Source organism: Salmo salar, chromosome 05 (genome assembly GCF_965601325.2).
Source record: "Salmo salar chromosome 05, fSalSal1, whole genome shotgun sequence".
Taxonomy (NCBI): domain Eukaryota; kingdom Metazoa; phylum Chordata; class Actinopteri; order Salmoniformes; family Salmonidae; genus Salmo; species Salmo salar.
The window spans coordinates 73,528,591-73,544,509 of NC_138295.1; the positions used below are offsets into that span (position 1 = coordinate 73,528,591).

Here is a 15,919-nt window from a genome sequence, read left to right on the forward strand (position 1 = left end):
AGATAGGTCGTGACCTTCCTCTGATCCTGCCTCCAAAGCTGGGTGGTTACTGGATAGACCCCCCGCTACAGAAGTTTGCTGAAATCAGTCCGACATCCTCTCATTACGGACTTGACCCAGAGACCTATGACATCATGGAGAGAGACAGCGAGGCCACATACTACCAGGAGTTCTTCCGCTCACGAGTTAGTAGAGTACGGCCCATAGGACTACTCTTATTCTGTTCCATTTGATGGTAGAGATGGACTATGATCCAAGATGATGAAATACATACATAGTAGCTTTGTGACTTTCTCTCCTATGTCAGTATCATCACTCGTTCACAGCAGTGGACCCCTCCCTGGGACCCCTCCTTCTCTCTGTCTGTTTGGAGGAAGAAGAGAAGAGGCTGAGAGTAATACTGAGGTTATATCAGAAAGAATGGAAATTATTCAGTTAATGTAATGAAACACCCTGGTGAATTCCATGAGCAACAGTTATTACGTCTGTCTTTCCTTTCCAGAATGAGGGAATGCTCTATGCATGGGGTCTTCTCTGTGTCTCTGTTCCCAAACATCCCATCTGCTGTGGAGCTGGCCAAGGTACCATTACTAGTCTCTCCAACAGACGTGTGTATTTTAGATGAACCTTTATTATACTTTTACTGAAAGCATTTACCATCATTGAAAAACAACAAACTGACCATGTCCTTTTCAGATGCTATGCGACAGTGTGACTGTGCCCAGATTTGATGTGGTCAGTTACCTCAAGGTACTTCTTTTTCACTGTACACATTCCCAAATGCTTTAGGCCTTCATGTTACACAGAATGTACTCTTCAAATGACCTCTAAACCCTGAGACAATTTTGATACAAATGTGTGCTCTCTCCTTCCCCTTTATCTCTCTCTATCCCTCCCTCTCTCCCTTTCTTTGCTTCTTTCTTTCTTTCTCTCTTCCCTCTCTGTCTTTCAGGCACCAGATCTTATAACAGCATTTGATGAACACAGAGTGTCTCCGAATTTCAAGTTTGGTGTCTTGTATCAGAGAGCGGGACAGGTAAATAACTGGAATGCAGGCAGAAGTTTGGAAGCATTAAATAGTAGCGCTAGTCTACAGTACCTCTCATATTTTCTCTGTATCTTTTACAGCTGACAGAGGAGGACATACTCTGTAACAATGAGGAAAGTGAAGAGTTTCAAGAATTCCTCTCTATTTTGGGAGATACAGTCACACTTCAAGGGTTCACTGGGTAATGTACAGTAACCGACATTTTGACATGGCCTTATAGAGAAATTACAGAAATATGACATTGTAACAGGAATAGATGAATAAGAAGATACCAGCAGCTTACTGTCACTCCCTCTCCCCGACTGCCTCTTCCCTCTTTCTCTCCCCCATTCTCTCTCTCCCTCCCTCTCTTCCAGGTTTCGAGGAGGTTTGGATGTGTGTCACGGCCAGACAGGAAGTGATGCGGTCTTCACTTCCTTCCACAGCAGAGAGATCATGTTCCATGTGTCCACCAAACTGCCCTTCACAGAGGGCGATACACAACAGGTATAGCCTGAATAACGACACCAAATCATCCTCACCCACAGTCAATCACTTCAACCCAGCTCCAGTGGCTCCCTCTTACCCTCTGCTCATTACTCCTTACAGCTACAGAGGAAGAGACACATTGGCAACGACATCGTTGCTGTTGTTTACCAGGAGGGCCACACCCCTTTTCTGTCTGATGTCATTGGCTCACACTTCCTGCACTGTTTCCTAGTGGTCAGGAGGGTGAGGAAGGGCGTGGGGGACGAGGGGGAGGAGGCAGGAGGAGGAGGTGTGTTCCAGGTAAGAAGATAATACAAAAGCAGAGACACATTGATCTTATCACTGTAGTTGTTTTTATTGGAATGGAAAGGCTTTTTCAAACCTGGAAGTGGTCTGTTTGCAGGTGTCAGTCACAGCCAGAGAGGATGTACCTCCCTTTGGTCCCTCCCTCCCTGATCCTCCCATATTCACAGAGGTGAGTAGAATTCACATCTGAACTTGGTGACATGGTAAAAGACCATGATGCATTCTCAGTGTGTCTCTGTTGGCCTATCTTCCAGAGCTCCCTGTTGAGAGAGTTCCTCCTGACCAAGCTTATCAATGCAGAGATCTCCTGTTATAAGGCTGAGAGGTTCAGTAGACTGGAGGTAACCACAGAAGAACAACACTAACACCATTATAAATGTATACAGTAATTCTTGAGGCATTACATGCACACATCCTAAGACTTTCTAGATGCAAATCTGGTATATTTTTATGTGGAACAGAAACCAAAGAAACAAGTCTTTCCTCTTCTCTAATTCCTCTCTTCTGCTCCCCATCTCTTACTTAACTCCTCTATGCTGCCTCCTTCTCTCCTCCGTCTCTGCCGCCCTCTCTCCTCTCATCCTACCTTTTCAAGCTGCGCACTCGTTCGTCGCTCCTGGAGGGTCTGCAGGCGGAACTGTCCACCCGCTCCCAGTGCATGATGGGAGGTTCGCCTGTGTCCACCCTCTCGACTTCTGAGGGGATGAGGGGTGTAACTGAGGGGAGTGGAGGGTTCATCGAAAACTTTAAGGTGAGGTCAGAAATCCTTGACTTTTCACTCCGGTATGGGGAAAGGGTGGGTTTTGGACTTGGCATCCATACTTCCTGTCTTTGTTGCAGAGAGCCATTAGGGTGCGCAGTAATTCTTTTGACACTCTTGGGGGACCTAGAAAGATGGGCGGGGTGCCGCTCCCACAGAAGCCCAAGGTAACCCATCTTTTTTCACTGAATATGTTATTGATATGTTTATGGGAAATACTGACCCCCCCTGTTGGTTTGTGTCTAACTCTCCAGGCTGCTACAGAGAGAGATGGAGAGAGGTAAGACACTACAGAGAACGGACAAATCAGGCAGATGGATGGACAGACAGACAGACAGACAGATGTTGTTTTTTGTCTTTCAGTGAGTTGGCCTACAAGCCCCCTGAACCCAGCTTTCCGCCCACAGACAACCTGGGCTCCACAGAGGTCAAAGACCACTCCAGTCCCCAGGATAATACGTAGACAGACAGAATTATGTGTATATTTTAGTAATAACCGAGTGGATACTTTGTATGTACAGTGCATTCGGAAAGTATTCAGACCCCTTGACCTTTTTCACGTTTTGTTACGTTACAGCCTTATTCTAAAATGGATTATTCTAAAATGGATGAAATCGTTTTTTTCTTCATCAATCTACACACAATAACCCATAATGACAAAGCAAAAATAGGTTTTTAGACATTTTTGCAATTTTATAACAAATATAACACTGAAATATCAGACCCTTCACTCAGTACTTTGCCATCAAATCAAATCAAATTGTATTAGTCACATGCGCCGAACAGGTGTAGACCTTACAGTGAAATACTTACTTAGGAGCCGCTAACCAACAAATGCAGTTAAAAAAAATACGGATAAGAATAAGAAATAAAAGTAACAAGTAATTAAAGAGCAGCAGTAAAATAACAATAGCGAGACTATATACATGGGTACAGGGTCAATGTGCGGGGCACCGGTTAGTTGAGGTAATGTACATGAACATGAAGGTAGAGTTATTAAAGTGACTATGCATAGATGATAATAACAGAGAGTAGCAGCAGTGTAAAAGGGGGGGGGGGGGGGCAATGCAAATAGTCTGGGTAGCAATTTCATTAGCTGTTCAGGAGTCTTATGGCTTGGGGGTAGAAGCTGTTTAGAAGCCTCTTGGACCTAGACTTGGTGCTCCTGTACTGCTTGCCGTGCGGTAGCAGAGAGAACAGTCTATGACTAGGGTGGCTGGAGTCATTGACAATTTTTAGGGCCTTCCTCTGACACCGCCTTGTATAGAGGTCCTGAATAGCTGGAAGCTTGGCTCCAGTGATGTACTGGGCCGTTAGCACTACCCTCTGTAGTGCCTTGTGGTCAGAGGCCGAGCAGTTGCCATACCAGGCAGTGATGCAACCAGTCAGGATGCTCTTGATGGATCAGCTGTAGAACCTTTTGAGGAACTGAGGACCCATGCCAAATCTTTTCAGTCTCCTGAGGGGGAATAGGTTTTGTCATGCCCTCTTCACGACTGTCTTGGTGTGCTTGGACCATGTTAGTTTGTTGGTGATGTGGACACCAAGGAACTTGAAGCTCTCAACCTGTTCAAATCAATCAAATCAAATTTATTTTTATATAGCCCTTCGTACATCAGCTGATATCTCAAAGTGCTGCACAGAAACCCAGCCTAAAACCCCAAACAGCAAGCAAAGCATGTGAAAGAAGCACGGTGGCTAGGAAAAACTCCCTAGGAAAAACTCCCTAGGAAAAACTACCTAGAAAGGCCAAAAACCTAGGAAGAAACCTAGAGAGGAACCAGGCTATGAGGGGTGGCCAGTCCTCTTCTGGCTGTGCAGGGTGGATATTATAACAGAACATGGTCAAGATGTTAAAATGTTCATAAATGACCAGCATGGTCAAATAATAATAATCATAGTAGTTGTCGAGGGTGCAACAAGCACGTCCGGTGAACAGGTCAGGGTTCCATAGCCGCAGGCAGAACAGTTGAAACTGGAGCAGCAGCACGGCCAGGTGGACTGGGGACAGCAAGGAGTCATCATACCAGGTAGTCCTGAGGCATGGTCCTAGGGCTCAGGTCCTCCGAGAGAAAGACAGAAAGAGAGAAAGAGAGAATTAGAGAGAGCATATTTAAATTCACACAGGACACCGGATAAGACAAGAGAAATACTCCAGATGTAACAGACTGACCCTAGCCTCCCGACACATAAACTACTGCAGCATAAATACTGGAGGCTGAGACAGGAGGGATCAGAAGACACTGTGGCCCCATCCGATGATACCCCCGGACAGGGCCAAACAGGCAGGATATAACCCCACCCACTTTGCCAAAGCACAGCCCCCACACCACTAGGGGGATGTCTCCAACCACCAACTTACGGTCCTAAGACAAGACCGAGTATAGCCCACAACGATCTCCGCCATGGCACAACCCAAGGGGGGGCGCCAACCCAGACAGGAAGACCACGTCAGTGACTCAACCCACTCAAGTGATGCACCCCTCCCATGGACGGCATGGAAGAACACCAGTAAGCCAGTGACTCAGCCCCTGTAAAAGGGTTAGAGGCAGAGAATCCCAGTGGAAAGAGGGGAACCGGCAAGGCAGAGACAGCAAGTGCGGTTCGTTGCTCCAGCCTTTCCGTTCACCTTCACACTCCTGGGCCAGACTATACTTAATCATAGGACCTACTGAAGAGATAAGTCTTCAGTAAAGACTTAAAGGTTGAGACTGAGTCTGCGTCTCTCACATTGGTAGGCAGACCATTCCATAAAAATGGAGCTCTATAGGAGAAAGCCCTACCTCCAGCCGTTTGCTTAGAAATTCTAGGGACAATTAGGAGGCCTGCGTCTTGTGACCGTAGCGTACGTGTAGGTATGTACGGCAGGACCAAATCGGAAAGATAGGTAGGAGCAAGCCCATGTAATGCTTTGTAGGTTAGCAGTAAAACCTTGAAATCAGCCCTTGCCCTAACAGGAAGCCAGTGTAGGGAGGCTAGCACTGGAGTAATATGATCAAATTTTTGGGTTCTAGTCAGGATTCTAGCAGCCGTATTTAGCACTAACTGAAGTTTATTTAATGCTTTATCCGGGTAGCCGGAAAGTAGAGCATTGCAGTAGTCCAGCCTAGAAGTAACAAAAGCATGGATTAATTTTTCTGCGTCATTTTTGGACAGAAAGTTTCTGATTTTTGCAATGTTACGTAGATGGAAAAAAGCTGTCCTTGAAACAGTCTTGATATGTTCTTCAAAAGAGAGATCAGGGTCCAGAGTAACGCCGAGGTCCTTCACAGTTTTATTTGAGACGACTGTACAACCATCCAGATTAATTGTCAGATTCAACAGAAGATCTCTTTGTTTCTTGGGACCTAGAACAAGCATCTCTGTTTTGTCCGAGTTTAAAAGTAGAAAGTTTGCAGCCATCCACTTCTTTATGTCTGAAACACAGGCTTCTAGCGAGGGCAATTTTGGGGCTTCACCATGTTTCATTGAAATGTACAGCTGTGTGTCGTCCGCATAGCAGTGAAATTTAACATTATGTTTTCGAATGACATCCCCAAGAGGTAAAATATATAGTGAAAACAATAGTGGTCCTAAAACGGAACCTTGAGGAACACCGAAATGTACAATTGATTTGTCAGAGGACAAACCATTCACAGAGACAAACTGATATCTTTCCGACAGATAAGATCTAAACCAGGCCAGAACTTGTCCATGTAGACCAATTTGGGTTTCCAATCTCTCCAAAAGAATGTGGTGATCGATGGTATCAAAAGCGGCACTAAGATCTAGGAGCACGAGGACAGATGCAGAGCCTCGGTCTGACGTCATTAAAAGGTCATTTACCACCTTCACAAGTGCAGTCTCAGTGCTATGATGGGGTCTAAAACCAGACTGAAGCGTTTCGTATACATTGTTTGTCTTCAGGAAGGCAGTAAGTTGCTGTGCAACAGCTTTTTCAAAAAATGTTGAGAGGAATGGAAGATTCGATATAGGCCGATAGTTTTTTATAATTTCTGGGTCAAGATTCGGCTTTTTCAAGAGAGGCTTTATTACTGCCACTTTTAGTGAGCTTGGTACACATCCGGTGGATAGAGAGCCGTTTATTATGTTCAACATAGGAGGGCCAAGCACAGGAAGCAGCTCTTTCAGTAGTTTAGTTGGAATAGGGTCCAGTATGCAGCTTGAGTGTTTGGAGGCCATGATTATTTTCATCATTGTGTCAAGAGATATAGTACTAAAACACTTTAGTGTCTCCCTTGATCCTAGGTCCTGGCAGAGTTGTGTAGACTCAGGACAATGGAGCTTTGGAGGAATACCCAGATTTAAAGAGGAGTCTGTAATTTGCTTTCTAATGATCATGATCTTTTCCTCAAAGAAGTTCATAAATTTATTACTGCTGAAGTGAAAGCCATCCTCCATTTGCGAAGGCTGCTTTTTAGTTAGCTTTGCGACAGTATCAAAAAGAAATTTCGGATTGTTCTTATTTTCCTCAATTAAGTTGGAAAAATAGGATGATCGAGCAGCAGTGAGGGCTCTTCGATACTGCACGGTACTGTCTTTCCAAGCTAGTCGGAAGACTTCCAGTTTGGTGTGGCGCCATTTCCGTTCCAATTTTCTGGAAGCTTGCTTCAGAGCTCGTGTATTTTCTGTATACCAGGGAGCTAGTTTCTTATGACAGATGTTTTTAGTTTTTAGGGGTGCAACTGCATCTATGGTATTGTGCAAGGTTAAATTGAGTTCCTCGGTTAGGTGGTTAACTGATTTTTGTCCTCTGACGTCCTTGGGTAGGCAGAGGCAGTCTGGAAGGGCATCAAGGAATCTTTGGGTTGTCTGAGAATTTATAGCACGACTTTTAATGCTCCTTGGTTGGGGTCTGAGCAGATTATTTGTTGCAATTGCAAACGTAATAAAATGTTCCACTGCAGCCCCGTCGATGAGAATGGGGGCGTGCTCGGTCCTCTTTTTCCTGTAGTCCACAATCATCTCCTTTGTCTTCATCACATTGAGGGAGAGGTTGTTGTCCTGGCACCACACGGCCAAGGCTCTGACCTCCTCCCTACATGCTGTCTCTTTGTTGTCGGTGATCAGGCCTACCACTGTTGTGTCATCGACAAACTTAATTATGGTGTTGGAGTCGTGATTGGCCGTGCAGTCATGAGTGAACAGGGAGTACAGGAGGGGACTGAGCACGCACCCCCCGAGGGGCCCCTGTGTTGAGGATCAGCGTGGCGGATGTGTTGTTTTGTTACCTACACTTACCACCTGGGGGCGGCCCGTCAGGAAGTCCAGGATCCAGTTGCAGAGGGAGGTGTTTAGTCCCAGGGTCCTTAGCTTATTGATGAGCTTTCAGGGCACTATGGTGTTGAACGCTGAGCTGTAGTCAATGAATAGCATTCTCACATAGGTGTTCCTTTTGTCCAGGTGGGAAAGGGCAGTGTGGAGTGCAATAGAGATTGCATCATCTGTGGATCTGTTGGTGCGGTATGTAAATTGCAGTGGGTTTAGTGTTTCTGGGATGATGGTGCTGATGTGAGCCATGACCAGCCTTTCAAAGCACTTCATTGCTACAGATGTGAGTGCTACGAGTCGGTAGTCATTTAGGCAGGTTACCTTGGTGTTCTTGGGCACAGGCACTATGGTGGTCTGCTTAAAACATGTTGGTATTACAGACTCGGACAGGGAGAGGTTGAAAATGTCAGTGAAGACACTTTTTTAATTGAATTTAATTTATTCATTTCTAAGGGGTGGATCAGCTTAATATTGCGGAAAGATGGTTGCTTCCATCAATGTAATTGTCTGCATCATTTCCAATCCCCCATATTTTTGGGGGGTAAATATATATATCCATATACATATACACATATACATACACATACCTATATAGACATACATACTTTTTTTAGAATATACCTTTATTATTCCCCGCAAACCCTACCACCCTTCCCCCAATTGGAATAAACTAATAAACAATAACATGTAGGCTTCTACCTTCAGTTAATACATCTTATACACATTTTACAGACACAATCTATTTTACAATAGATATATTTTGTTTGTTTTTAGTCTTTCCTCTATTTCTGATGTCCATCCAGTTTGATTTCTATTTGTAACTGTGCTATTTCAGAACATTTCTGAACCTATATACATTTTGCAGACCCCGTATGTTTTCCATTGGTTATCTTGTTATTAGTCCCATCCTTCAGCTCCATTCAACCCCTCCCATCTATCTCTCAACATCAACCATTTTGGATTTATTTTTGCCATATATTTTTCAACTGTGCTGTGATGCTTGACAAAAGTACTGAACCTTTCTATTCTCACAGCTTCTACAGATTGTAAATAAAAAATAAACATGTTTTCTAAAATAATTATTATATTATTGATTGATTGACTATGGCTTTTCAAAGCACCCAGTATTGCTATCTGCAGCATTAGTTCTAGGCAAATGTTGCAATTCTTCAGCCATTCCTGGACCTATGACCAAAAACGAGCTACATATGGACAATACCAAAATAAATGGTCTTATGACTCTGCCTCATCACAGCAAAATCTGCAGAGCTGGGAAGATTGTATCCCCCATATATATGACATTCTATTGGTTGCAAGACTTTTGGTAATTTAAATAGAAAAATTTGAAGTTTTGAATCCGGCATTGTTTTGCGTATCAATTCATAAACCATGTGCCATGGAATGGGTACATCGAAAATCTTTTCCCAACTATTTTGCGATTTATATGACACAGCTGTCAGTTTTTTGGTCCTTAAATGAAATTGGTATATGTTTTTATTTATCACACTTTTCTTTAACCATTTATGTTCTTTAATACAGGGCCGACATACAAGTTCCTTACTTTTTTCCCCTTCTACTTGCCTCTTCCATTTTTGTGGTAATGCTGCAATTAGTTGGTTGTAATTTTGGGTAGAGCAGACATTTACATGTGTCTGTGTTAGCTGCATGTGTGACATCACTACACCAGTCCTATGTATAATATCATCCACAAAAATTATACCTCTTTTAAACATTTCTTTGAAAAATATATTTTTTTTTTATCAATTAGTATATTTCAGTTTAACCACAATATTTGTTGTATCATTTGTTCTGTCTTTTCAGGTGGATTAAACTGAAATTGCAACCAACTTTCTAAGGCTTGTTTAAAAAATAACGATATTTTGGAGATTTTTTCCTTTTCAAACAACCGAAAGTGAGGAGGTTGTAACGGCTGTCTGGAAGAGGGGACCAAGGTGCAGCAGAGGATGTGTTCATCAGAATTTTAATTAAAAAAACAAGAGAACACTACATAAATGAACAAAAAGGACAGCAAACAGTCCTGTTAGGAAAATACTCAAAACAGAAACAATTACCCACAAAACCCAAAGGAAAAACATGCTCCTTATGTGTGACTCCCAATCAGCAACAACGAGCTTCAGCTGTGCCTGATTGGGAGCCACACACGGCCCAAAACAAAGAAATACAAAAACATAGAGAAAGGAACATAGAACGCCCACCCAATGTAACACCCTGGCCTAACCAAAATAAAGAACAAAAACCCCTTTCTATGGCCAGGGCGTTACAGAGGTGTAATCTGAATAAAGGGGAAAAGGCCATTCTTGAACATAGGATGAGACATTCCTACCAATTTACTAAAGAACCAGTTTGGATTTAAGTATAACTTTTGTATGACTGATGCCTTTAGTGAGGGTCTAATGCTTTACTATTTAATCATTTCAGCCCTCCGAATTCATATTCGTTATATAAATAGGCCCTTTTAATTTTGTCTGGCTTGCCATTCCAAATAAAATTTTGTTCAAATAATTTAAAAAGCAGGTCACTAGTTGTAGGCAAAATCATAAGCAAATAGGTCAACTGTGATATGACTAAATAGTTAATCAGGGTGATTTTTCCACAAATAGACAGGTATTTTCCTTTCCATGGTAACAAGATCATATCTATTTTTGCTAACTTTCTATAAAAATGTAATGGAGTAACATCATTTCTTTCTTTTGGGATTTGAATACCGAGTATGTCCACATCTCTGTCAGACCATTTAATTGGTAAACTACACGGTAATGTAAAATTATCATTTTTTAGTGATCCAATACATAATATAGTACACTTATCATAATTTGGTTTTAATCCAGAAAGGATAGCAAAAGTATCTAGATCCTCTATCAGGCTGTGGAGAGATTCTAATTGTGGTTTTAAAAGAAAACATGAATCATCAGCGTACAATAACACCTTAGTTTTTAAGCCGCGGATTTGTAATCCCTTAATATTATTGTTTGATCTAATTTTAACAGCTAACATTTCGATGGCAATAATAAATAGATATGCCAATAGTGGACAACCTTGTTTTACTCCTCTAGATAGTTTAAAACTTTCTGAGATGTAGCCATTATTTACTATTTTACACCTAGGGTTACTATACATAACTTTAACCCATTTTATAAGAGATTCCCCAAAATTGAAATATTCTAGGCATTTATATATAAACTCCAGTCGTACTTTATCAAAAGCCTTTTCAAAATCAGCTATGAAAACCAGGCCTGGTGTCCCCGATATTTCGTAGTATTCTATTGTTTCCAGTACTTGTCTTATATTATCTCCAATGTATCGTCCATGTAAAAAAACCTGTCTGATTAGGATGAATAATATCTGACAATACTTTTTTAATTCTATGCGCCAAGCATTTTGCTAGGATTTTTGCATCACAACACTGAAGTGTAAGAGGTCTCCAATTTTTTAAATGGACTGGATCTTTATATATACCACTTGGGTCCTGTTTCAATAATAATGATATCAGACCTTCTTGTTGCGTATCTGATAATCTACTATTTATATAGGAGTGGTTAAAACATGCTAATAATAGTCCTCTGAGTATATCAAAAACGTTTTGTATACTTCCACTGGTATGCCATCCAGCCCTGGAGTTTTCCCAGCCTTAAAGGCTTTAATTGCATCCAGAAGTTCCTCCTCTGTAATTTGGCCTTCACATGAGTCTTTCTGTGCAGATGTTAATTTTACATTATTATTAGGGAAAAAATCCATATAATCAGTTTCAGTTAGTGGAGATGGAGGAGACTGAAATGAAAACATATTCTTAAAGTACTTTACTTCCTCTTTCAAAATATCATTCGGTGAATCATCCGTGACTCCATCATTTGTAACAAGTTTCAATACATGTTTTTGGGTAGCATTTCTATATTGAAGATTGAAAATGAATTTGGTGCAATTTCCCTATATTCCATCCAGTTCGCTTTCGTTTTATAATATATTACACTGGATCTTTCTTGAATAAGTTCCTCCATTTCTTTTTGTTTTTCCTCGTAACTTATTCTGTGCCTCTATGGTACAGTTTTTATTGCTATCTAACTGTACTGTTAGTCCTTTAATTTCCTCCTGTTAATATGGACTCTTTTGATCTAAATTGCTTTTGCTTTATAGATGAATACTGAATTGCATGGCCTCTAAAGGCACATTTAAAAGTGTCCCATACAATAAGGTGATCTGCTGTACCTATGTTATGTCGGAAAATGTCAGTCATAAATTCTTCTGTCCTAGTTCTAAACAATTTATCATCTAGTAGGCTTTAATTACATTTCCAATATCCTTGGCCACGTGGAAATTCTGTAAGAGTAATATATATGTCAATTATGTGATGATCTGACTGCATTCTGTCCCCTATCAACACTTTTTTAACTTTTGGTGCCAGAGAGAATGGCATAAGAAAGTAGTCAAGACGACGAGCTTGATTAAGCCTCCGCCATATATATCTCACTAGGTCAGGGTATTTAAGTCTCCATATATCCACTAATTCCAATATATCCATGACATTCATGATTTCCTTAAGTGCCTGAGGGTGATAGTTTATAGTGGGATTTCCTTTCCGGTCCAGAGAGGTATTTAAGAGCGTATTAAAATCTCCCACCATAATAATAGAGTCTAGTGTTGCTTGTAGAGTTGATAAATTCTTATATGTATTTTCAAAGAAGCTTGGATCATCATTATTTGGACCCTATAGGTTAATAAGCCATATCTGTTTATTGTCCAATAACATATTTAAAATAATCCATCTACCTTGATGATCTGTTTGGACAATTTGCACATTTGGATCAAAATTACTGTTAATTAAAACCATCACCCCTTTTGAATTTCTTTGACCATGGGAGAAATATATTTCCCCCCCAGTCCCTTTTCCACAAAACTTAATCTAAAATTGTTGAATGAGTTTCCTGTAAACAATAGATATTATATTCCTTCTCTTTTAGCCAGGTAAATACTGATCGTCTTTTCTTATTATCTGCTAAGCCATTACAGTTGTAACTGGCTACACTTATTTCACCACTTACCATAATGAGACACAACTTTGGTTGTGGTTTGCAAGCCCTGCCACATCCTACGAGCATCAGAGCCTGTGTAGTACGATTCGATCTTAGTCCTGTATTGATGCTTTGCTTGTTTGATGGTTTGTCGGAGGGTATAGCGGGATTTCTTATAAGCTTCTGGGTTAGAATCCCGCTCCTTGAAAGCGGCGGCTCTAGCCTTTAGCTCAGTGCGGATGTTGCCTGTAATCCATGGCTTCTGGTATGTATGTACAGCCTCAAGTCTTCTTGGGTATGACGCTACAAGCTTGGTGCACCTGTATTTGGGGAGTTTCTCCCATTCTTCTCTGTAGATCCTCTCAAGCTCTGTCAGGTTGGATGGACAGCTTCGCTGCACAGCTATTTTCGGGTCTCTCCAGAGATGTTCGATTGGGTTCAAGTCCTGGCTCTGGCTGGGCAACTCAAGGACATTCAGAGACTTGTCCCGAAGCCACTCCCGCATTGTCTTGGCTGTGTGCTTAGGGTTGTTGTCCTGTTGGAAGGTGTACTTTCACCCCAGTCTGAAGTCCTGAGCGCTCTGGAGCAGGTTTTCATCAAGGATCTCTCTGTACTTTGCTCCGTTCATCTTTCCCTCGATCCTGACTAGTCTCCTCGTACCTGCCCCTAAAAAACATCCCCACAGCATGATGCTGGCACCACCATGTTTCACCGTAGGGAGTGTGCCAGGTTTCCTCCAGATGTGACGCTTGGCATTCAGGCCAAATGGTTCAATCTTGGTTTCATCAGACCAGAGAATCTTGTTTCTTCATGGTCTGAGAATCCTTTATGTGCCTTTTGGCAAACTCCAAGTGGGCTGTCATGTGGTTTTTACTGAGGAGTGGCTTCCATCTGGCCACTCTACCACAAAGGCCTGATTGGTGGAGTACTGCAGAGATGGTTGTCCTTCTGGAAGGTTCTCCCATCTCCACAGAGGAACTCTGGAGGTCTGTCAGAGTGGCCATCGGGTTCTTGGTCATCTCCATGACCAAAGCCCTTCTCCACTGATTGCTCAGTTTGGCCAGGCGGCCAGCTCTTGGAAGAGTCTTAGTGGTTCCAAACTTCTTCCATTTAAGAATGATGGAGGTCACTCTGTTCTTGGGGGACCTTCAATGCTGCAGAAATGTTTTGGTACCCTTCCCCAGATCTGTGCCTCGACACAATCCTGTCTCGGAGCTATACGGACAATACCTTTGACCTCACGGCTTGGTTTGTGCTCTGACATGCACTTTCAACTGTGGGACCTTATATTTGTCTTGTCTTTCCAAATCATGTCCAATCAATTGAATTTACCACAGGTTGACTCCAATCAAGTTGTAAAAAACATATTAAGGATGATCAACGGAAACAGGATACATTTGAGCTCAATTCCGAGTCTCATAGCAAAAGGGTCTGAATATGTAAATAAGGTATTTCTAAAAACCTGTTTTCACTTTATCATCATGGGGTATTGTGCTTAGATCGATGAGGGGAAAAAATATTTAATCAATTTTAGAATAGGGCTGTAATGTAACAACATGTGGAAAAAGTCAAGGGGTTTGAATACTTTCCGAATGCACTGTAAGATGTCAAAATGTATACTTTCATAGCAAGTAATACAGATATATTATTTTAGAATATTTTCACTGTTAATATGTGTACATCATTGTAGTAAATGTATGATAATGAAGTCATGCAATATTTATTACTATTTTACTATTTCAGAGCATTGTAATAATTCAGGGCTGCCAACTTTTGAAGAAAGTTTGGAGTGAGATTTGCTATGTGAATTTAATTTCCCCCTGGCCAATCCATAGACGGGGGACTGGGGGGTTTACTGTGTTAAAGCGAATTTCCTGAAATTCTATGTATTTTTACATGGCTTAGGCCTATTACCAGGGTGGAAAATTAGGTCTATTCAGGATGCTTTGAACATTAAATTCACACTCCAAATATGACTACTTTGTTACTTTGGAGTATGATATGTAAAGTATGCTAATATGTTTTTTAAAGTTTTTTTTAGGTGGTTTGACACTTTATTCAGACAGTAATGAAATGAGAAAGGGAGACAGGCAAGTGTTATAAACAGTGGGAAGGTTGGAAGCCGGGATTGATCCCTGTTCTCAGGTGGAAAGTTGTATGAGACATGTGCCAGGAAGTGTTAGCACTACAACAAGGCTCTGCACAGGAAATGTTACTATTAATGGTTGATGGCAGTGGGTAACCAAATCATAGATTGGAGTCTACTTGTCCATAGACTACTTTGAAGGTAAGGACACAAACTTTTTATATTTTGTCATTTGGAATCTATCTCTTTAAAATAGGGATGGAAGAAAATCCTCTCCGGGAAGGTTGGCCACCCAGATCTATGTTCACCAAGTGTTGGGTGTTTGAAAATGTTCTTGTTTTAACACTGCATTTTTGAAGATGACCCAATCTTCAAGAAAAATCGAATGAAGATCAATATTCAGGGGGTTTATGACTACTAGATGAAGATCAATATTCAGGTGGTTTATGACTACTAGATGAAGATCAATATTCAGGTGGTTTATGACTACTAGATGAAGATCAATATTCAGGGGGTTTATGACTACTAGATGAAGATCAATATTCAGGTGGTTTATGACTACTAGATGAAGATCAATATTCAGGTGGTTTATAACTACTAGATGAAGATCAATATTCAGGTGGTTTATAACTACTAGTTGAAGATCAATATTCAGGGGGTTTATGACTACTAGATGAAGATCAATATTCAGGTGGTTTATGACTACTAGTTGAAGATCAATATTCAGGTGGTTTATGACTACTAGTTGAAGATCAATATTCAGGTGGTTTATGACTGCTAGTTGAAGATCAATATTCAGGTGGTTTATGACTACTAGATGAAGATCAATATTCAGGTGGTTTATGACAACTAGTTGAAGATCAATATTCAGGTGGTTTATGACTACTAGTTGAAGATCAATATTCAGGTGTTTTATGACTTCTAGATGAAGATCCTTGCCATCATTTTACTCT

At 41.3% G+C, this 15,919-nt stretch overlaps 1 protein-coding gene across 1 annotated transcript; it reads left to right on the forward strand.

Moving 5' to 3' along the window:
* Nucleotides 1-3,637, forward strand: LOC106605737 (rap1 GTPase-activating protein 2). The gene is made up of 14 exons (XM_045718775.2): nt 1-185; nt 308-405; nt 503-581; nt 697-750; nt 953-1,036; nt 1,129-1,229; nt 1,405-1,534; nt 1,637-1,816; nt 1,920-1,991; nt 2,077-2,163; nt 2,418-2,573; nt 2,663-2,749; nt 2,837-2,862; nt 2,946-3,637. The coding sequence occupies exons 1-14, from the start codon at nt 135-137 to the stop codon at nt 3,043-3,045; spliced, it is 1,305 nt and encodes a 434-aa protein (XP_045574731.2). The 5' UTR covers nt 1-134; the 3' UTR covers nt 3,046-3,637.
* The last annotated feature ends 12,282 nt before the right edge of the window (nt 3,638-15,919 follow it).

What these genes read in the sequence shown, in the direction of transcription:
- LOC106605737 (XM_045718775.2), top strand. Translation starts at nt 135, where the DNA reads ATGGAGAGAGACAGCGAGGCCACATACTACCAGGAGTTCTTCCGCTCA. An exon ending in CTGCTGTGGAGCTGGCCAAG is followed by an intron (nt 582 to 696) that starts GTACCATTACTA and finishes TGTCCTTTTCAG; the next exon opens with ATGCTATGCGACAGTGTGAC. An exon ending in GAGGAGGAGGTGTGTTCCAG is followed by an intron (nt 1,817 to 1,919) that starts GTAAGAAGATAA and finishes GTCTGTTTGCAG; the next exon opens with GTGTCAGTCACAGCCAGAGA.